This window comes from Emys orbicularis, chromosome 7, assembly GCF_028017835.1.
Source record: "Emys orbicularis isolate rEmyOrb1 chromosome 7, rEmyOrb1.hap1, whole genome shotgun sequence".
NCBI lineage: Eukaryota > Metazoa > Chordata > Testudines > Emydidae > Emys > Emys orbicularis.
This window is the reverse complement of record NC_088689.1, coordinates 67,791,769-67,813,805: the sequence shown is the minus strand read 5'-3', so window position 1 is coordinate 67,813,805 and position 22,037 is coordinate 67,791,769. Positions and strand designations below refer to the sequence as shown.

The window sequence follows — 22,037 nt, the reverse complement described above, 5'->3', positions numbered from 1 at the left end:
CACCATCCTTGTTCCTGCCAAATCCCTGCATCTGTTCCTGCCCCAGGCCCTGTTCGGCCATAGGGACAGTGCTGCGGACTGGGAGGAGCGATGGCTCGATGGTCAGTGTGGGGGTAGGGAGGGGCTAGGCTGTGTCAGGGATGTATCAGTGTACAGGATGAGGAGGAGCTGGGAGAGGGGGTCAGTGTATGTGGGGGGCCAGGGATGGGGGAGGGTGTATCAGTGTACAAGGTGGAGTCAAGTGCCAGGGAAGGGGAGGGTCAGTGTGGGGCAGGGAAGGGTTGGGGGTCAGCATGTAGTTTGGGGTTGGGTAGTCTGGGCTTGGGGGGTCAGTGTGCAGGGTGGGGGTGGGTAGTCGGGGCAGGGAGGTCAGTGTGCAGGGTGAGGGTGTGTAGTTGGGGCAGCAGGCCAGTGTGCAGGGCAGAGGGTGGTTAGTCTAGGTGGGGGGGGGGGGGTGTCAGTGTGGGAGTGGGTAGTCTGGGCGGGGGTCAGTGTGCAGGGTGGGGGTGGGTAGTCGGGGCAGGGAGGTCAGTGAGCAGGGTGAGGGGGGTCAGTGTGCAGGCGGGGTGGGTAGTCAGAGTAGGGGGGTCAGTGAGCAGGGCGGGGGTGGGTAGTTGGGGCAGTGAGCAGGGCGGGGGTGGGTAGTTGGGGCACGGGGGTAGTATGGGGCAGGGGGGCAGTGTGCAGGGAGGGGGTGGGGCCCAGGGAGGGGCCCTGGGGGGTAGGCTCGGCCCCCTCAGTTTCCTGGGCGGGAGGCTGAGTCAAGCGGGGCTGAGTCAGACGGAGCCGGGGCCGCTGGCGGCTGGCAGGGAGGAACGCGCCGCACCACGCCGCTCCGCACCTCAGCGCGGGGCAGCCGCGCCATGGTCCGGACCGTCGCCCTGCTGGCGCTGTGCATGGCGCTGGGGCGCCGCGGTGAGTGCGCTCGCTGGCCGCGGCGGGCTCCGTCGGGGAACTGGGGCTGTAGCCGCAGCGGCGCGTCTGGACGGGCTCCGGCTGCGCTTCCCGAGGGGCGTCGGGGCATGCGGTGCCCGAAGGCGGACGGTCCGTGTGGGGGACTGGCCGCCGGGGCAGGGCAGGGCGGGGGAAGGCTGTGGTCTCAGAAATGGGGACCTGGGGCCATGTGCTGACCTTTCAGGGCGTCGGACTCTGCCTGGTTCATTCTCCTGCCGGGCTGGGAGCTGGGGGATTTCTGCCCCATGCCGCCAGGGAAGCGAGTAAGGGGTTGTGGAGCTGTGTGCTGGGCTTGGGGGTGGAGGGGACAAGCCGGTATGGAGCTGGTTGCTGTCCAGTGTTGGTGTTTTTTGGTTATGATTTTGCCAGTTGGCAAACTTTTCCTGAATGGCACAAGGGAGAGAAGGGAAATGGCGATTTTTCAGAAGTGTGTATTTCAGCAAAACTGACCGGCATTCATAGGACAAAGAAGAGGTGCTTTTCTAGCCAGAGGGCTTTCTCCTTGCCACCTTGCAAAGGCCAGCTACAACCAATGGTGACATTGGAAGGTATAAAAAAAAATTGCAAGAATTTTCGTATAAAGGTTGCTAGCAGCTATCTATGATTTCACTGCTGATCATTTTTTTCAGAAACACTTTATTTATATTTACCCCATTGTTCCAAACTGCCCACAAAGGACCGAAAGCCACAAATGCTTCACCCAGCTGCTAAAACCTCTGGCTTTGCTTCCCAACTTCGAAGAGCTTGTATCTACACTTAAAACACTACAGCAGCAGCGCTGTAGTGCTTCAGTGTAGACACCAGCTCCACCGATGGGAGGGGTTCTCCTGTCGCTGTAGTTAATCTACCTCCCAAAGAGGCCATAGCTAGTTCTTCTGTCAACATAGCACTGTCTACACAGGGATTTAGAGCGCCTTAACTGCACTGCTCAGGGGTGTGGATTTTTCACACCCTTGTGCGATGTAGTTATGCCAACCAAATTTTCTAGTGTAAATCAGGCCTCAGATGTTACTATAAAAATCTTTCTCATATTGAAAATTTAAACTACGTAGACAACATAAAATAAATGAACCTAACTATCAAAATAACAGGGCTGGAGCACTGAGTTTATTATACATTTTCTCACTTATTCCATTAAAAACCTCAGTTTTTTAGTGAAATAGCTGCATAATTTCCAGTGCTCTCAGAAATGAATTGGTGGTAATGTGACCCCTACGGGAGACAATGCTACAGGCTTGTCTTCATGCACAAATTAAAAAATGGTTTGAGTCAAGTAAGCATAAAGACACCCTAGTTCAGGGGAGGGCAAACTACAGCCCATGGGCCGGATCTGGCCTGTCAGGGCTTTCAATCTGGCCCGCAGGATTGCCAGCCCTCTGGCTCTGCAGGACTAAGGCAGGCTCCCTGCCTGCTCTGGCCCCGCGCCACTCCCGGAAGAGGCTGGCACCATGTCCCTGTGGCCCCTGGGGGAGGGGAGGAGGCAGAGGGCTCCGTGCGTTGCCCTCATCTGCAGGCACTGCCCCCCGCAGCTCCCATTGGCTTGGAATGGGGAACCATGGCCAATGGGAGCTTTGGATGTGGTACCCACAGGCGAGGGCAGCCGCCTGTCCTGTCCTACCCCACCCCACCCCCAGGAACCGCTGCCGGACATGCCGGCCACTTCCGGGAGCGGTGCAGGACCAAGGCAGGTAGGGAGCCTGCCTTAGCCCTGCTGCGCGCCCCTGCCACCCCAGAGCCGCTTGAGGTAAGCGGCACCGGGCCGGAGCCCACACCCCAAATCCCTCCTGCACCCCACACCCCAGCCCCCTGATGCACCCCTCCTGCACCCCAACCCCCTGCCCTGAGCCCCCTCCTGCACCCCAACCCCCTGCCCTGAGCCCCCAACCCCCTGCCCTGAGCCCCCGCTGCATCTTGCACCCTACTACACCCTAACCCACTTCCCTGAGCCCCCTCCTGCACCCCAAACCCCTGCCTTGAGCCCCTTCCTGCACCCCACACTCTCTGCCACACCCCACACTCCCTGCCTCAGCCCTACATTCATGGCCCTGCATACAATTTCCCCACCTAGATGTGTGCAAACAAGAGTTAACTAGGCCAAAAAGCTTGCCCACCCCAGGCCTAGTTAACTCTTGTTTGCACACTTTTAAAAAGATAGAAGCCTGGCTCATATTGGTCCAACAAGGAATCAATTTAAATTGGTCCAAGCTAGGTTTAAATTAAATCTAAATTGCCCACACAGGGGTTTTCAACTGCCTTAACTAGTTCCATTTAGAACCACCCCATTAGGTGAACTAGTGCAGCTTTGTGTGAAGAGCAGGCCTCAGAAATCAAGCTGCTGCATTCATCACTAGCTGGAGTTTCCATATGGCTCCTCACAGTGATCCAACCTCAAGGGAACAGAGGCTTGGATGCCTGTAGCAAGAGCCTGAACCTGAAAGTAAATTCATAGATTTCAAGGGACCACTGTGATCATCTAGTCCAGTGGTTTTCAGCCTTTTTTAATTTGCAGACCCCTAAAAATTTCAGACATAGTCTGTCCTCTTCCCCCCCCACCCCCAAGGTCTATGGACCACAGATTGACCCACTGATCTAGTCTGACTTCTTGTATAACACAGACCAGAGAACTGCCCCCAAATAATTCCTTTTGAACTAGAACATATCTTAAAAAAAAATCGTCTTGGTTTAAAAATGGCCAGTGATGGCAAATCCCTCACAACCTTGGTAAGTTGTTCCAGTGATCAGTTACCCTCAGTGTTATGAATTTATACCTCATTTCCAGTCTGAATCTGTCTAGCTTCAGCTTCCGCCATTGAAAACAGCCTTCTAGCCAGCTGCAGATGGATAAAAGTTTTTTGGGCCAGTGTTGTTCCCTTGACTTCTAGAAGCACCCAGGAGCCTGGGAGACAAAGGGCAGGCTCCATCAAGCAATAGCTATTTCTCCTGGTTGCTTCTTCCAACTGTCAGGTATTAGCTCAGCTGTGTCTCAGCCACGTAGCTCTCATCCAGCCCCATTTCTGGTAGGCCTGCCTTGACTGGGCTGGATGAAATGGGATTATTAAAGTGGCTGAGCTCAGTGTGCAGCAGGCATAGTGAGGCATTTGCTGTATACCCAAGACCACCAGCCATGGCCCGCATGGTACAAGGGCTGGACAAATCAATTCAAGCCTGGCCCATGCTGAAGGAGTTTGTGTCCATGTCATAGTGCAGCCCCCATCCCCGGTGGCATAGCAGCAGCATGAAAGATGCTTTAGTTCTGGTCTATTCTAGATGCGTGAGCGTGGGGTACGAGAGGGAAGAGTTCCTGAGTGCTAATCATAATTCTGCCTCTGACTTGCTGGGCAGCTTTGGGCAAGTCTTGAGCCTCAGTACCCGCTCTGTAAAAAGGGGTTCGCAGTACGAACCTGCCTCCAAGACACAGTGTGCGCATCTTCTGTAATGCATGCTTCTCAAGCATTCTGAACAGGCCAAACGCGAGCAACCACATGGTCTCAAGCACGTCTGACTTTCCACAGTTTCCTAGGGCAGGTGGGCCCTTTGCAGAGAACATCCAGCCCCCCAGCTGTTTAACTCTAGGACTCTTAGTCTGCACTCCCAGCTGCCTTGGCAGTACATGTGGTAAAGGGCAGTTCTTATGATCTCGCGAGTGGATTGAGTTTATATCTGTCAGCCCAGCTAGTCTTCTGGGTCACCCAGTCATTCATCCAGATAGCCAGGCTAGGATATCTAGGTACCATCTACAGGCTGCTGTTGTGGTTTGACCAGAAAGTACTGCCAGCAGATGGCTCTCATGTACCCATCTGATCCAGCCCAGATGAGCTGCCGCTTTAGAGAAAGTAGCTTCATCATGACAGCCAGAACCGAGCCCGCACTGGCAGTGAGATTGTGACTCACAAATGGGCAGGGGTAGTGAGAAGCGTAGCTTTGGTTCTGGCTGAGGCACGAAATGCACTGTGGGGGAGGCTTGCTTAGCGCCAGCAGAACGATGTGGTCTGCTCTCCCTTTACTGTTCATCATCCTGCGGGGATCCCAGTGCTCCAGCAAGGTAACTAACCAACATGGCTAGCTAACATGGGGACTGTTGGCTTCATACAGCTGTCAAACATGCCAGCATGGGTCACACTGCTGAAATGTGTGAACAGTGGCCATCAAGTGGCATGCCAGGGTCTATAAGGCCTTTTTCTCACTGTGTGAATCAAACAAACCAATTTATAAAGAAGAAAACTGGAAAAATAAATTGCATCATATGCAGTCAGTCCTATGGACTATGCTGTTCCTGGGGACCAGCAGTAGGGCTGGAAGCCTGGACTTTCAGATCGTCAGCCACATCTCTACTACTTGAGCTAAAGTAGCAGCTGGTAACAGTTTGTTATCCTCTATATGGAGCAGCCACTAGAGGGGGGCCACAACGCACACTATGCTTGTGAGTTATACAACTTCTGGCCAGGTAGCAGTAGATTCTTGGTGGTTAGGATTCCTGGTGATGGTAGAGCAGTGTGATCTTAGCAGTTGGCTCAGTTGTTCGCTAGCCAAGCACATATCTCTGGCACATTTATTGTGAAAGGCAGTGTGGCTGAAGTCTTGGCTGTGTCATGTTAAAGTTCTGAGTTCTATAATCAGCTCTGCCAGATGTTATCTTGTGCAGTCCCTCAGTTAAATTGTTTGCAAAATGGGTGTGTGGGGCTGGGGGGAAGAGGGAAGATGCTCAACTTGCCTTCTAGTGTAGGGTGTGAAGCTTTAGGCAGCACTAGGGGTTATGAACTGTGCAGCACTATAGGAGTCGTGGAGTGGATTGCTGTCTTTCTATCCCCCACAGACATTTCCTTTCTTGGTGAACCAGAAAGCCTGATTCAGCGTAAATGCAAAACATCCTACAAAATCCACAACAAAAGTATGCCAACCTCAAGCATTAAAAAATCATGACTCAGGCCCCAGAAATCATGAGATATTTTAAAAATAATAAATTTGGGGTCCTGTGTATTTGCCTTCTGCTTTTCGAACATTTGGGTGTCGCATTTTCAAGCTGTGCTTTGCAGTCAAGAAGCTAGCAACTGGCTTCTTAACAAAATAAAATGAAACCTGAGGTTATGCTGTAATCACCTTATGACATACCCAGAGTACAGACTAATAAGTAGCTGTGTCACCCCTGCCCTCTAACCTGGGGTGCCCTTTACACTGCTTTGCTGCCGTAGCCTCCAGTCTGTCCTGTTCACAAACAGCCTCCAGCATGCAAATCACTCCCAGCTATGACTGTGTATGTGCTGCAGCCAGCCAGCCACACCTCAGTTATACTACAGGGTGACCCCAACATATCCTCAGCCCTAGATTTTCCCCCAGAAGTGTATGTCCTGTACTGCCCAGCTCTCTCCTGGACAAAACAAATTCATATAAAGTCCATCCTCTTATTAATAGAAATAATATGCACACATCTTGTTATCTCAACTGGAGTTCAAACTTCAATTTAAACACACTGGATTAGATAAAACAATAAAACAAGTTTATTAACTACCAAGAGAGAAATTTTAAGTGAGTACAAGTAATGAGGCTTAAAAATCAGAAATGGTTACAAGAAAAGATAAAATACAACTAGCAAAGTTTTTCTCACCACATATTCTCAATCATCTTACTGGCCAGACTTCTTAGACCAGAATCCCTTCTTCTGGTTAATGGCTGCTACCTTTGTCCCTTCTCGTGCAGTGAATCGATGGATAGAGAGAGAGGGAGAGGAGGAGGGGACCTTGGGGTGTTTGCCCCTCATTTTTATAGTGTCAGCCCCCACCCTTGGGAAACATTTCCAGCTGAGATTCAGGAGACAGAGAGTCTACAGGAAAGGATGTTCTCTGCTGCTGTTCCTCACCTCTTTGAGTATCCTTCGTTTCCCTTCCTGCTTGATTACTCTATTTATGGCTTATATGCAAATTAAGCAGAGCACCCATTCCTCTGTTTGAGACAGACCTGCTTGCCAGTCTCGGTTTGGAACATGTGTTAAAATCACTATACAGTGGAATCTTACAACTTTTCAATGTTGTCACACACATTTTATCAGGACAGCGTTGACTAGCAAGTTATGATTTTTCAGATGTTACCTTGTAAGACCTACTTTGTACAAATATTATTATAATCGTGTGTAGTCTTGGAGCCTCCACGTATTTTTTCACTCAGTTTAAGATTTTCATTCTCTTTTGTAAAGCTTGGCCTGTCTTTATTCACTTGGGGACACCATCTGGTAAGGGCTCTGTGGCCAAAGAGTGCAGAATGCAGGACAGGGGAGCTGCTAGTCCATCTTTGGCATTTCACTGCTGCCTGCTAGTGCCTTGGGCTCATGGTGGATGTTACATGCTTTGTGCATACTGTAAGGAAGCAGCAGAACATCAGCCAACAATGAGCTGTGAGGGCAATACAGAGGGGCAGGGAGCTACAAAGCCAGCCTCGCTCTGTCCCCCTCTCTGGGATCAGGAACAAGCCTTAATGGGGTTATTGAGCACAGCTGCTCTACCACCCTGTAACATCATGCAGCAGTGTACCCCTCTAGGGAACTCTGCAGAAATCCCTGACCCTTTGAATGTCTTTACAGGAGTCTTTGCCAGCCCATCGGAGAAACTCGCGCATGTGGCCCAATATGAAAGGGTGACACCTCACAGAGTGCCTGCAGCTCCTGGGAAGAGAGATCTTTCTGCTCAAGTCGTAAGTATCTGTTGCTTCTGAAATATCAGGGGACACTACAAGCCCAGCTCCAACAACCCCAGACTCAGAGGTGGTTAAACTAGGGCCTGGTGCCAACCCCCAGATTAGCCATGCACAGTTCCAGCTTTCCCAGGCACTGAGCAGTCAGAGACTGACTTTTGTTTTAGATTAAGCAAAAATAACCAAATATGAGAGAATGTACATTGTGGAATAGGCTACCTCAGTGCTGCCTTGCAGAACTGCAACTGCCTCTGTAAACAGACAGACACATGGAAAGCTGCAGAACAGAGAAAACAGGATCACAACACTCGCGTACTGTAGCTGTCTATGGCCCCAATCAGCATTGTATCTGAGCACTTCATAATCTTTATTGCATTTATCCTCACAGCCCCTTGGAAGTGAAGTGACTTGCTTAGTGTGACACAGGAAGGGTATGACAAAGCCAGGTATTGAACTCAGGTTTCCAGAGTCCCACATTGGCACCCTATCCACTGGGCCATCCCTCCCTTCCAAACATATACTGAAATCAACAGAGAATGCCCCAGGAGATGCACAGTAGTTCAGAGAAAGGAATTCTCTCCCTCTTGATCTGTCTAGCAGGCACCTTGAGTGCACAGTCAGCAAAGAACCAGACTCAGAGTCTTAGTTCCTTTAAAGTGAGACCCTTATGGGACGAATGACACCAGCTAGTGTGAGCTTTCTTCATCATCTCCATCATAAATGATGGCACTCTTGAGAGACCAATCAAAGCAACCTTTTGTTGTGTTTGAGGTCAAAATTAGAATCACTAGTGGTAGAATGAAATCTGTGTCAGGAAACAAATTTGGCATCAGCTGAAGAGGAGTGGAACCACCTCTAAAGAATGTGGATTGCCGTGGTGGAAGAGGTTTGTGGATGATGCAGATGGAGAGGAGTGGGGGTGGACCAACAAAGTGCAAGTAGCAATCCGAAACAAGAAAATGGTGCATAAAGAAAAGAAATGAACCCATCAAGCATAAATGAAAGCAAATACAAAGAAGCAAAGTGAGCTGCCAAGTGGGCAATGAAGAAGGGCAAAGAGAGTGCCCTAGACAATTTGCACGCTGAGCTTGTAAACGACCCACAGCTGGCTGGCAGAAAGTTCAGCAGCATTGAAAAAATGAGACACAAAAGAAAGGAGGATGGTAATGTGACATCGTTTGTGAATGGTGATCAGAGGAGACTGCTAGTAACACCCGAACAAGTGAAGGAGAGGTGGAAACAATACTTTGAGAGTCACTTAAATGAGGCAAACCCTTTGTGGTGTTGCCAACATGTGATCCTAATGCGGTGCCTGAGCTTGACACAATAGAGGAGGAAGTGGAAATACAGTCCAGGAGACAAAGACCAATAAGGCAGAGGGACCTGATGAAGTGACAGCAGATCTGATGAAAGTCTTGGGCAACAGCGTCATGAAATGGATCAAAGTGGTTGAAGCTGTATGGCAAGAAAAGACTGGTGCAAGTCTATCCTGGTACCAATACATAAGAAGGGAAGCATCCAGGAATGTGGAACTATCGAGGGACAAAGCTGTTGTCACATGGGATGAAGATACTGGAACGTATCTTGGATGCTAGAATTAGAAGAATGGTGGAACCCCTCATTGACCAAGAACAGTGTGGCTTTAGGAAAGGACGAGGTGCAGGGATGCCATGTTCGTAAATTGGCAAGGGATGGAGAAGCAGCTCAAGCACCAGCAGGATAGCTTCTTATAGACCTAGAAAAGGCCTATGATAAAGTGGACGGAAGGATGCTCACACCAGTGCTGAGGAAATATGGCGTTTCTAAGGATTTAACAGCTATGGTGAATGCTCAGTATAGATCACCTAAAACAGAGATCAGAACATGTTGTGGAACAAGTCCCTTTGATGTAGAAGTTGGATTGCACCCAGGGTTGGCCCTCAGCCCGCTGCTCTTTATCATTTTGATGGACTGCCTCAGCAGGAAGATGTCAGTGGGAAAAGGGGAGAAGCTGCTATACATGGATGACATAGCAATAAGGGCCTCCTCAAAAGAAGACCTAGAGAAAATAATAACCAGTGTTATGATCAGCTAAGCTGGCATCTGATGAAAAGGAGCTTGACTAAGACTGAGGTCATGGGTCAGTAGAGGAGCCACAGGGAAACTTAACATAGAACTTAATGGAGTGGAATTAAACCAGACGAACCAGTTCAAGTACTTTGGCGTCTGGGTTATGGAAAATGGTGAGCTTGAATGTGAGTCCCAGTCCAGACTGGGGAATGCTGGAAAAGTGTGGAATAATATCTCAAGAGCTGTGTATAACAAACATCCGCCACTGAGACTGAACTGTGGAGAACAGTGATGTGCCCTGTAATGCTGTATGGTGCAGAAGCACGGCCAAAACAGAGAGGCTGAGTTCAGTGCCTACAGGTGTTCGAGATGAGATGTCTTCTTGCCAGAAGAGGAGTTACACAAAGAGAGAGACGTCAAAAGGAAAGTTTTAGGATGGAAGTCCAAGTCCGTGATGTGGCTGACAAAATCCAGGAATCGGGACTTCGTCAGTTCGGATATGTGCAGAGGATGAATGAAGGGGACCTGGTGAAGATAGCCTGGTAGGAAAGAGACCCTGAGGAAGTGATGGATGGATCGCATCAAAGAAGATGGTAATCAGGTGGACCTTAATGCTACCGCAGACAGACAAGGATGGTGGATGCTTACATGACCCGACCCCGGTTGATGGGATAAAGGGAAGAAGTGACGAAATGGAAGCAGAAAGGATGTTAGATCATTCTGTAGTATTGCCATCTCTCACAATTTAGCACAAGTCTCGTGATACTTGGTGTTTTCTTAAAGCCTCAGCACCCGGAGTTATGTGAATGTGGGAGAATAAAGCCTCAGCACCCAGAGTTATGTGAATGTGGGAGAATTTCAGTTTTCATTTGTAAAAAATTCAGATACTAGTTCTTGTGGTTGTGGAGACAAGCAAGAAAACATGAACCCAAAAGGCTCAGAAAAAAGAAGCCAAATACAAAAGAATCCACATTTTATTATTTTGAAAAAAATCTCATGATTTTCAAGCCGGTCTTATCTTTGTTGGGGTTTGACTCATGGTTTTTGAATGCTTGGAGTCAGCAAGGCTGAAGTTGTGACCATAATCTAATGGCAGTTTCTCGACTGCATTTAGTCTTTAAAATTCAGAAAGCACCAGGAATCATATCTTAAGAGCACAAACATTAGCACCTCAGAAGGCCTAAGGATCATGTCAATTTTGAGATATAAATTGCCTAGTAAATTCTTGGTACAGCATGTTCACTTATGAGTCAAACCGTTTCAGATAAAATAGCTTCAAAAATTCTTCCCAAAGGCATCTGTTTTCTTTGCTCCAGAAACCTAAACTTGTCCGTGAAATAAACATTCTCCAGGCTATTTAGAGATACCATCTGTGTTGTGCACATTGAACAACTTTCCTCCTTTCTTTCTTCAGTGTTGGTACCAAAGGGAGGAGATCACATGTAATAGTACATCCATCTGTTAAATATCTGTAAGACATGCATACAGCGAGAGACTGCAGTGCATGGTGGGATGTAGTGGTGCAGGGAGGGGTGGTCTATCTGCACATGGTTAGTATGGCCAGGTTACAAATGGTGAAGCTGGCTCATGCTGTCCTCTCAGCCATTTCCCCAGGACTGTTTTTAATATTGCAAACCTGATACCTTAAAAAATATAAAGCAGCCTGCCGTCAACATGCTCTGTTCCTTCTGCCTTAAAGGTGGAATCTCCTCCCCAAATAACATTTGCTTTAGGGGTCACCTCTCTCCCCAGGCCATATTGCTACAGCTGTGGTCAGAAGGGGCACCTGAACTGGATCCCCTCATTTTAAGAGATGGGGTGGCTTGCAGGGGATTCTCTATGGCTACGTCTACACTGCAAAAAAAAACCAACAACCCACACCAGCGAGTTTCAGGCAGCAGCTGAGGATCCTTTGTGTAAGGGATGATGAGCTGGGGCACTCTAGGGCAGAGGAGGTGGGGGCAGGGTTAAGGTGCATGCACTCCAATGATGTTGGCTGCTCTCCTCCAGCACAAGTGAGGGTGCTCCTGAGACTGCTTTAACTTGTGCCAAGGGCTGGTTTGCCCACAGATAATGGGGGCAGAAAGATGGTGTAAACCTCCCCTCTCCCCTGCCTCCTCTCCCAGTGCACTGGCTCTGGAGAATCTAGTCCAGTGTGCTCTCTAGAGCCCCATTGTCCCTTTCACAGCAGGTGAAGAAATGACCAAACCACTCTGACCTGCTGTTGCACAGGTAGCTGTTGGGCCGTCATTCCCCTCTTGCTGACACTGGTGTATCTCCTGGAGTTCCTGCTGACTCACCGGGGTGAGAGGTATTCCAAGAGTCCAGCCCCCAGTGCCTGAGCCTGCCTGTCCCAGTTTTTTGCCTGTCCAGAACTGCTCTTTCTGCACCTTAGGCCAAGTTCTACAGCCCTGGCCCTGCCCTGACTCACTCAGCAGGCACTGGAGTGAGCAGGAGTTTAACCAGAGTCCAGGCTCAGTCCCCCACTGTTCTGAGTCAGACCTTCTGCATTTGAAACACTGGAAAAGCTCTCTGGAAGTAGGAGCTTGGGGGAAGCTTTATCAGGCCTTTTAAATGGCTTTGCATTTCTTGTGGTTTCTCAGAAAGATGATCACTGCTCTTCCTTTCCCATCTGACTTGCAATCAGAGTTCTCTTCGTGTGCCTTCAGTGGCTTTTCTGCAGATCTGCATTTCTCAAGGATTGGTTTCTGTCTCCGAAGTTGCCAACAATAACAAAGCATCATTTTGTTGGCAGACACCAAAAGTGACACTAACGTTCATCTAAGAAGAATTTATCATAAAGCCCCGTAGACAGTTCCTGCGTCTCCAGCTTAGGCGTCATGTTTGTTTAGGTGACAGCATCTCTCAGTCTTCAGCACTTTGCTGAAGAGCCCCTCACTTCCCAGGGCTGCAGCCGGTGCCCACTTGAGGGTGCAGAGTGACTCTGGCTGCATTTTACTCAGCAGGCAAAGGGGCTTTTATTTTTTTAACCAGAAATGGATTTTTCATTTCCAGAAAGAGCCCGAAGTAAAAACACAAGGCAGTGGAATTAGAGCAGTTGACTCACAAGGAAAACCATGCTGCCTGTCCCAGCTGGTTCTGACTATGGTACAGAAATACTTTCCGTATAACTCCAGCCCCCATCTGATTGCAGCTCCCCAATCCTTTCCTGGGGGGAATTCCAGACTGTTGTGTGGTAATTTATACCATCACCCCACAGGAGAGGCCAAACTCCCCAACTGAGAGCAAACCCCAGCAAATCAAGAGCTGCTGAGTTTGCCTTGTGGTGCCCAAGGAGTTCACCTCACCACTTCCGCCAGCCGTGGCTTCCATCTGGGAAGAGCCTTAGCCAGCGACTCTGCTGTGAGACGCTTGGTCGCCTGGTCAGCTGCCATTAACCGGAGAGGGAGGCCTCCACACTTCCAAGGGTGTAATTGCTCATTAGCATTACTGTTCAGCTGAGGATCTTAAAGCAATTTACAACAGCAGCCAAAACTCACGATTCTTGTCACTGGGTAGGTGGGGGTGTCCCCATTTTACACACTGGGAAACTGAGGCAGTGAGCTGTAGTGATTTGTCCAAGGTCACACAGCAAGTTATTGGTACAGACAGGAAAAGAACCCAGGCATCCTGACTCTTGGTCCCAACTCCCGGTCCCTTGCTTTAATTCCTAGATACATGTCCTCTGACTTGTGGGGCTGCTGTAAACTCCGCCAGCTGGGGATTGCTGGAGCACAGCACACTCTGGCCATAACCCCTCCCCTGTGCCCTGTTGTGCTCCCCGCACCCAGGTCAGGTGAGGGTGTGGCCCAGCAGTCTGGCACACCATTGTTGAGGGCTTCTCAGATGGCCAGATTTGGCTGCTTTCCAGCTTGTTTGCATCACAAGTGAGTTCCCAAGAAATGTGGTCCAGTATGTTCACTCATGTAGTTGACCTAGCTGCCTGTTTATTGTCCCTTTTACTGCACCCATCCATGCTTATGCACACATGGGAGTTGGGGGGCTATCCAGAAACTTAATGGCAGTGATCTGTTTTACTAGGTGAAAAGGTGCTGTGTCTTGTGCGCTGCAGGAGCTTGTAGGAATAAAGAATGACTCTGGAAGCAGAGTTTATTTCTTCAGGCCAAGTGGCTTCAGTATGATTTCCTGACAATCTACTTTTGAGAGCACACAGGAAGAAAAGTTGATTCTCACACAATGAGGCTGTGTGCGCGATCAGTCAAAGAGAAGGAAGACTTTACTAGGGGAAATATCAGTGAGTCAGGGGGGTGAGTTATCAGGGGACTCTGTGGTTCTTGATTTTGAGTAAATGATGAATTAAATGCCAAAAAAGGCATTTTGATGAGCAGTAAGATTTTAGTTCCTTGTGCAACAACTTGTGGCCTTGTGCCAGATGTGAACACTGAGTCTTAGTTTAATCCAGGGGTTCTCAAACTGGGGGTCAGGACCCCTCAGGGGGTTGCAATGTTATTACATGGGGGGTCGCGAGCTGTCACCCTCGACCCCAAATCCCCCTTTGCCTCCAGCATTTATAATGGTGTTAAATATATAAAAAATGTTTTTAATTTATAAGGGGAGTCGCACTCAGAGGCTTGCTATGTGAAAGGGATCATCAATAAAAAAGTTTGAGAGCCACTGGTTTAATATCAGTGTACTTGTCTTTAGTGTTCTTTAATCCAAGGCATATTGGGTTTTGCAAACTGAGATTATTTCTGTGCTGACTTAGTTGGCTGTTGGTTTCCACTTGTTGTGCTATGTCTGTAATGGATAAATTGGCAGTAAGCATGTATAGCCGGGTTTCCAGAGGTGCTGGGCACTCACACAAACCCTGAACTGGGGGAGCTGCAGATGCACAACACCTTTGAAAGCAGGGCAGAAATATGTCAATAGAATATTTCAACAAAATCAACATATGACTAGAGGAACATTGAATGGGCTAGGGAAGATGAGTCTGAGGTCCCATGTGACTGTCTTCGGAGGTCTGCGCAGCACACAGAATAGAAATCTTCTACTTCATACCTCTTTAGCCCGATGATGACAAGTTTCTGTTGTTATTTTACCCCGTGCAGAACACGTATCCGGATCATGTTCATTACAGCATCCGTGCAGAAGGGAGGGACTATGTTCTCCGACTGGAAAAGAACAAGTAAGGGTGCGGTGGCTAGTGTGGCTTGCAGGGTTCCCTACTGAAAGCCCTGGGCCTCTAGGTTTCAAATCTAGCTTTCTCCCCAGGCCACTTTGTGTAGATTGTGCATGGAACATTGCAGGGCATAAAGCTAGAGGAGAGCCAACAGCTGGGACCTCTAGCTGAACCTTTTTGAATTTCAAAGGGACTTGGATCCCTGGATTGAAAATGGCCCCTGCAATGGTTTAGGTTCAGATCTAAAACAAGAAGGGGCTTATTTTCCATTTCTGACACAGAACCATCAGATATGAACCTAAACCCAGCTCTTATTCACCCTCAGACCCAAGCCCCTGGCCTGCCTACGTTTTTATTCTGTCCCCCTCACAATGGTCTAACTCTTATTTAGCATCAAATACCATCTCCTCAGCCCATCGAGCTTAGGAGGAGATACTATTACTCAAATTGCTTTGAGCTCTGTATGAGATGTGATTGGCAGTTGCACTGCTGCCTCCACTGGGATACTATGGATGCTCTCAGCTGCTGGACCCATTTACCTCTTGACCCCCATTCTTAAGGAGGAAAGGGTCAGTCTCCCGCTACTGTTACTGTACGCTGTGGAGCTCATTACAAGGGAACTGCATGTACAAGTTAGCAGACTGATGGCAGGGGAACAAAATTTTGTGATCCATGGATCTATCCCCATCTGGCTGCCCCTCCAGCATTTAGGCAGGAGAAACCAGTCCCTGCCCACCTGCTGGCCCTGTCCCTCTTACTCCATTTGAAGGACTTTGTCTTCTTGCAGCCTGTTGTGCAGTAAATTATGGTGATGGTCTGGGTGACAGTGAACCCTCCCCAAGCGCTGGCTGCAGGGCAGAGAGTCAGGCATCTGCTTACAAACCATTCAGCAGACAGAACATCAATGGCAGCTACTGTTCCATGACCCCATCTAGGGCGACTAGACGTCCCAATATTTAACTCTTTGTCCTGCGTCCCGATCATACATCGGTCGGGATGCCATTTGTCCCAATATTGTAAAGTTGCCAGCGTCCGGTTTGCGCAGGGCTGGCAGGCTTCCTACCTGGCTCTGCGCAGCTCCCTGGAAGTGGCGACAGTTCCCTCTGGGTCCTAGGCACAGGGACGGCCAGGAGGGCTCTGTGTGCTGCCCCAGCCATGAGCACCTGCTCCGCAGCTCCTATTGCCCGGGAACCGCGGCCAATGGGAGCTGTGGGGGTGACGCCTGCGGGCGAGGCAGCTCGCACAGCCGCCTGGCTGTGCCTCTGCCTAGGACCCAGAGGGAATTGTCGCCACTTCCAGGGAGCTGCCTGAGGTAAGCCACGCCCGGAGCCTGCACCCCATCCCACACCCAAACTCCCTCCCGGAGTCAGCACCCCAAACCTCCTCCCAAGCCCCAGCTCCCTGCCCCAGCCCTGAGAACCCCCCCTTGCAGGGGGGCTGGAGCCAGGGCTGTGTGCCCCCGACCGACACACGGCTTGTAGCAGGGGCCGGAGCCGGGGCCATGCGCCCCCTGACCCGCTGCTTCCTAGGACTGTGCGCCTCCTTCCCCCATGGCTCCCGTGGGGGCTGTGAGCCCTGTGGATGCCCTGCCCCCCCATGTGTCCCGATATTTTATTTTTGCGATCTGATCACCCTACCCCCAACAGAAGCACCAACAGCTTCTTCTATGGAGGCTGTTCAGGATCCTGCCTCCCCCTCCCTCTATATAGTATGCATCAGAAGTGTGAAGATGAGAAACCATTGATGGGATTTCTGGTGGGAGTTCAAGCAGTGATGCGGTGCCAGTTCCAGCTTGCTTTCCTCAATGGCGTATTGGCACTGGGAGCAGTGTCAGTACTGCTGACTTCAGTGGCACCCACTGGTGTGAGTCAGACAAGCAGGATTTGGCCAGAGGGTACAGGGTAATGCTGGTTCCTCCTGCACCATGTGGTTCTCTGTCCCTCGGAACTGCGGGTGGCACTGTGAGTCCTCACTGCTACTGTCTGACTCTTTTTTTCAGGGGACTGATTGGGGAGCACTACACTGAAACCTATTACTCAGAAAACGGCACCGAGGTCACTGAGAGGCCAGACACTCAGGTATGACTCTAAGTGCCGTGCTGTATGATCTGGTGCATGTTTCTTAGAGGAGACGTACTGGGGCTGGGGGATTGCGCTGATGCTTTGGACTCTCAAGACAAATTCACTAGAACCTGTGGTGTCTCCCCCAGTTCTTTTCACAGCAAACCAAGACATATTGTTTGATGCTTCACATTTCCTTGGTGCTCGGTGCTATGCTGTGGGTGCCTGAGATGCTATTGGTCAGGTATGGAGCTGAGGAGGCTCAGATCCTTTCCTCTTTACTGCTGGATGACAGGCTGGGGCTCTGTGAGCAGAGATGGACTGAGCTGATCATATGATCCATGACATGTTTGAGAAATGGGCACTCACCTTCTCCTTCATACACCCGTATGTAAGATCAATCTAGTTGGCAGTCACCCTACTGCCTCCCATGTGCCTGCCTGCCCTATGCGTTCTGTACAGCACTGCACGCATGGGGGGGCAAGTCCACAACGAGTCCTTGCTGAAGGCTGCAGATGCTGATGTTGTCTGTAGGAGAGGGGCTGAAGGCTGCCAGGTGCTGATTCACCCACCTTCCTCCGCACGAGCAGGCCATTTGGCATTGGCTCTTTCATAGAAGCCATAGACCTTAAGGCTGGAAGGGACACTTACAGGTCAGACTGGATCATATAACACAGGTCAGAGAACCTCACCCAGGGACTCCTGTATTGAGTCCAGTAGCTTCTGGCTGAGTTAGACCATAACATTACTTTGCCCTTCTCTGGCTAAGATCTCAAAGCACGAAGGAATGCCTCACATCCTCCGAGAGTGAGAGCAATAATATTGTCAACCCCATGTCATAGCTAGGGAAACAAAGGCTCAGAGAGCACACAATCGCACAAGTACCACTCATTGACAGAGCCAGGAGCAGAACCCAGTTCTTCTGACACCCCACCGTAACCTCTCACCGCTAGGCCATGCTTCCTTTTCAGTACATGAGTTGGCTTCCCATTATAGAAATGGTGCCACTGAGATTAGCGGCGAACTTGCTTTCAGTGGTGAGCGGTCAGAGCAGCCCTCAGGAGCATGAGGTTGGACTGGTGTCGGCTAATTATTCTTCTCTGCCCTGCTGGTGTTCTGGGCTAATGGTTTTAGATAATGTTTCCAAAGAGCTCTGTAAACTCTAACTGTGTTATTGGGCAAACCCTGGCACACAGCTCAGCAGGCCACCTGGGCTCTGCATGATGGGTCGCAACCCCAGCCCTTCACTGGGAAGTGCCATCAGTGATTTAGCCCCAGCAAATGAAATTGTTGGGAGGGTCTAGTCCTCGGCCTGCGGATCTGACTCACAGCTCCCCATGACCAGGGCAACTGGGATGTAGCATGGCCCCTGTAGGCCCTCCAGACTTCAGCTACATTTTGCGGTGCACGGCAGACACTCCCATTCTAGGCTGCACTGCCTCTCCCTAGCAGCTACTGGGGAACAGCTAATTTGAATGAATTCCCTTCCTTCCTTCAGCAGCTCTGCAAATGCCCGGAGTGGCGAGGCCAGGGGTCCTCCCACCCCATGCCTTACCGTCCTGCCCCACATGCCTGCTGTAGCTGCAAACCTGCCCTGTGGAGCAGCAGGTAGAGAGGAACCTCTGTAGTTCTGTAGGGGAAGCTCCTGCGCCCCCTCCCCCACCTCTACCTGCTGTGGGGGACAACACCTGCACTGTTTCTTGGATGCTCCCATGCTCCCTCCCCGCGTTGGCCTGGCCTGGCCTACTCTGGGGGACAACACCTACGAGGTTCCTTGGACACTCCTGTGCGTCCTGTACCACGCCCCAGCCTGCTCTGTTCCTGGATTCCCTAGCCCGCCTCCCAACTCTCCCCCTGCCTTCTGTGGGGATAATGCCCACACTGTGCCTGGATGCTTTTTCTTCCTGGGCCTACAGTGGGGGACAACACTCCTGCCCCTTTATAGTCTTTTCCCCTCTTGCCAGCCAGCTCTTACAGCTGGGAGTTCAGAGCATTCAGAGCATCTGATTTCTAATCCCACTCTGTGACTTTGGTCAGGTTACTTCCTCAGTTTGTGTCTCATTTTCCCCATTGGTAAAATGGGGACAGCCCTGGCTTGCTTTTCCGGGGATTGTGAAGATCTGTCATTATATTATGTGCAGAATTCTGAAATGCTAGGTCTTCTGTGTGTGTGTATTAGTGCTGATTACATTTTCTGTGGTCAGGCACCAGGCAGTCAGGAGCAGTGCTGAGTTGTTTATTGTGCTCATCCAGTCAAGCCTCCAATTTGCCCATGAATGTAAGGCTACCCATGTCACTGTAGCATATTGCTCATGTATGGTGTGGGACTGCCTGCTGTTCAGGTGTGCAGTGTTTTTGTAGCTGTCTTGGTCTCAGGTTTTTAGACAGGGTGGGTGAGGTAATATCTTTTATTGGACCAGCTTCTGTTGGTCAGAGACAAGCTTTCAGGCTTACCTGAGGTCACCTGAAGAGCTCTGTGTAGCTCAAAAGCTTGTCTCTCTCACCAACAGAAATTGGTCCAATAAAAGATATTACCTCCCGCACTCTTGTGCTCTTCAGTTGGCAGCACTTGGGTTTCTTGAAAGATCTGAAAATTGTGCGTGGGTAATGAATGAGATGGGAAAGGCTTGTTTTTGCCTGGAAGAAGCTCTGTAACAGATCTCTGCTTTCCAGGATCTGTACCTTGTTAGTGACTTCTCTTCTTCCCTAAGTGTCCCCAGTATGGTGCTGATTGGCTTTTGACTTCTGCTTTCTCTGCTACAGGATCACTGCTTTTATCACGGGCATGTTCACGGACACAGTGATTCAGCGGCAAGCATCAGTACCTGCAGAGGACTCAGGTATGATCTTTAACTGACACAGGGTACGCAGAGGGGAGGGAACATCAGAACCCAAACATGTAAAGCAAAAACCACCAGGGGGCCCGAATGTGTCTTGCCCCACACTTGTGCCATTTTCAGTAGTCCAGACTGGGTATAAAATGCTGCTATTCTGATCTGGTAGCGTTTTACACCCATTTGGCAGTGGTGTAAATGACTATACACTGTGCAGGTCAATAGAGACTCAGCCCCAATGTGTCACTGTGTCAGAAGAACAATGTAGCTATGGTTTGGCGAAAGGATCTATTAGTTATGAGGTGCAATACAGTGATGCCACAATATATTGGTGTACTTTCAAACCAGTGTTGCCAACTCTCACGACTTTTATGGCAAACCTCTTTTCATTTGGTGTTTCTATAAAGCCCCACCCACTGGAGTCACATAATTTAGGGAAGAATTTCACCTTTCATTTAGGGAAAAAAGTCAGTTTGCTCCTGGTTGTGGAGAATAGCTTGAAAATGTGACCCCTGAAGGCTCAAAAACCAAAAGGCAAATTCATGATTTTTTGGCCTGAGTCATAGATTTGTAGATTCTAAGGCCATAAGGGACCACTGTGATGATCTAGTCTGACCTCCTGTGTCACACAGGCCATAAAACTTCCCCACAATAATTCCTAGATCAGATTTTTTAGAAAAACATTCAATCTTGATTTAAAAATTGTCAGTGATGGAGAATCTATCATGACCTTGGTAAATAGTTCCAATGGTTAATTATTCTCACCATTAAAAATGTGCGACATATTTCCAGTCTGAATTTGTTTAGCTTCAACTTCCAGCCATTGGTTCATGGTACACCTTTCTCTGCTATACTGAAAAGCCCATAATTAAATATTTGTTCCCCATGTAGGTACTTATAGACTGTAATCAAGTCACCCCTTAACCTCTTTGTTAAGAGTAATAGATTGAACTCCTTGGTCTATCACTATAAGACAGGTTTTCTAATCCTTTAATCCAGGGGTCCCCAACGCGGTGCCCATGGGAGCCATGGCGCCTACTGGGGCATCTAAGTGCGCCTGCATACTGGCGGGCGGACGAGCATCTGCCGAAATGCCGCCGATGAGCAGCATCATCCAGAGGAGTTGCCGCCAAAATGCCGCCGATTTTCGGCGGCGCCGCCTCTGGATGACGCTGCTCTTCGGCGGCATTTAGACGGCAACGCCTATTGACATTGCCGCTTGTCGGCAGCATTTCGGGGGATGCTCGTCTGCCACGGCTCGTCGTCTGGCGCCCGCCAGACAAAAAAGGTTGGGGACCACTGCTTTAATCATTCTCATGGCTCTTCTCTGAACCCTCTCCAATTTATCATTATCCTTCTTGAATTGTGGGCACCAGAACTGGACACAGTATTCCAGCAGTGGTTGCACCAGTGTCAAATACAGAGGTAAAATAACCTCTCTATTCTTACTCAAGATTCCCCTGTTTCTGCATCCCCGGATCACTTTAGCTCTTCTGGCCACAGCATCACACTGGGAGCTCATGTTCAGCTGATTATCCCCCACAACTCCCAAATCTTTGTCAGAGTCACTGCTTCCCAGGATAGAGTCCCCCAGCCTGTAACAAAGGCCTACGTTCTTTGTTCCCAGATGTATACATTTGCATTTAGCCATATTAAAATGCATATTGTTTTCTTGTGCCCAGTTTACTAAGTGATCTAGATCGCTCTGTATCAGTGACCTGTCGTCCTCATTATTTACCACTGCCCCAATCTTTGGGTCATCGGCAAACTTGATCAGTGATGATTTTATATTTTCATAGAACAGAGAATAGTAGGACTGGAAGGGACCTCGAGAGGTCTTCTAGTCCAGTCCCCTTCTTCCAGGTCGTTAATAAAAATGTTAAATGATTTTTGAACAACTGGGGTTGGAGATACTGGAAAACAGACCACTATATGCTATTATAATAAGAATTCTAAAGTACTTTGCAACCTGTAGCTATACAGGAATCACTTTCTCCAACCATCGAAATGCAGCCATCTCTGGGGTGAAACACTGCTGCTGTTTTACAGTGCACAGCATTTCAGGAGAGGAAGGGAACATGATTTTTCGATCTGTTTGTAACTGTAGGGGAATTTGGGGGAACCAAGATGAAATTAGGCCTGGACATTGATATTGTATATGAAGTGTTTGGTCAGGAATTATTTGCAGTCAGTGCTGACTGGGCTTTGAGCTGTATTCTCGAGCCACTGGCTTTGCATGTCTGTTTCCCAGCAGTGTAATCTGAGACTTTTGGAAATGTTTGTATTAGGGATGGGCCTGAACCAAACCCCAGATGTGGA

General features: G+C 49.4%; 1 protein-coding gene across 1 annotated transcript in view; it reads left to right on the top strand.

The window, feature by feature from the left end:
- Positions 1–863: 863 nt before the first annotated feature.
- The window catches only part of ADAM8 (ADAM metallopeptidase domain 8), an 84,323-nt gene continuing 63,149 nt past the window's right edge, over positions 864–22,037 (top strand). The window contains exons 1-5 of the mRNA XM_065407479.1: positions 864–915; positions 7,526–7,635; positions 14,754–14,830; positions 16,824–16,902; positions 19,648–19,724. Coding sequence (XP_065263551.1) covers positions 864–915; positions 7,526–7,635; positions 14,754–14,830; positions 16,824–16,902; positions 19,648–19,724 — 395 coding nt within the window. The remainder of the gene's footprint in view (positions 916–7,525; positions 7,636–14,753; positions 14,831–16,823; positions 16,903–19,647; positions 19,725–22,037) is intronic.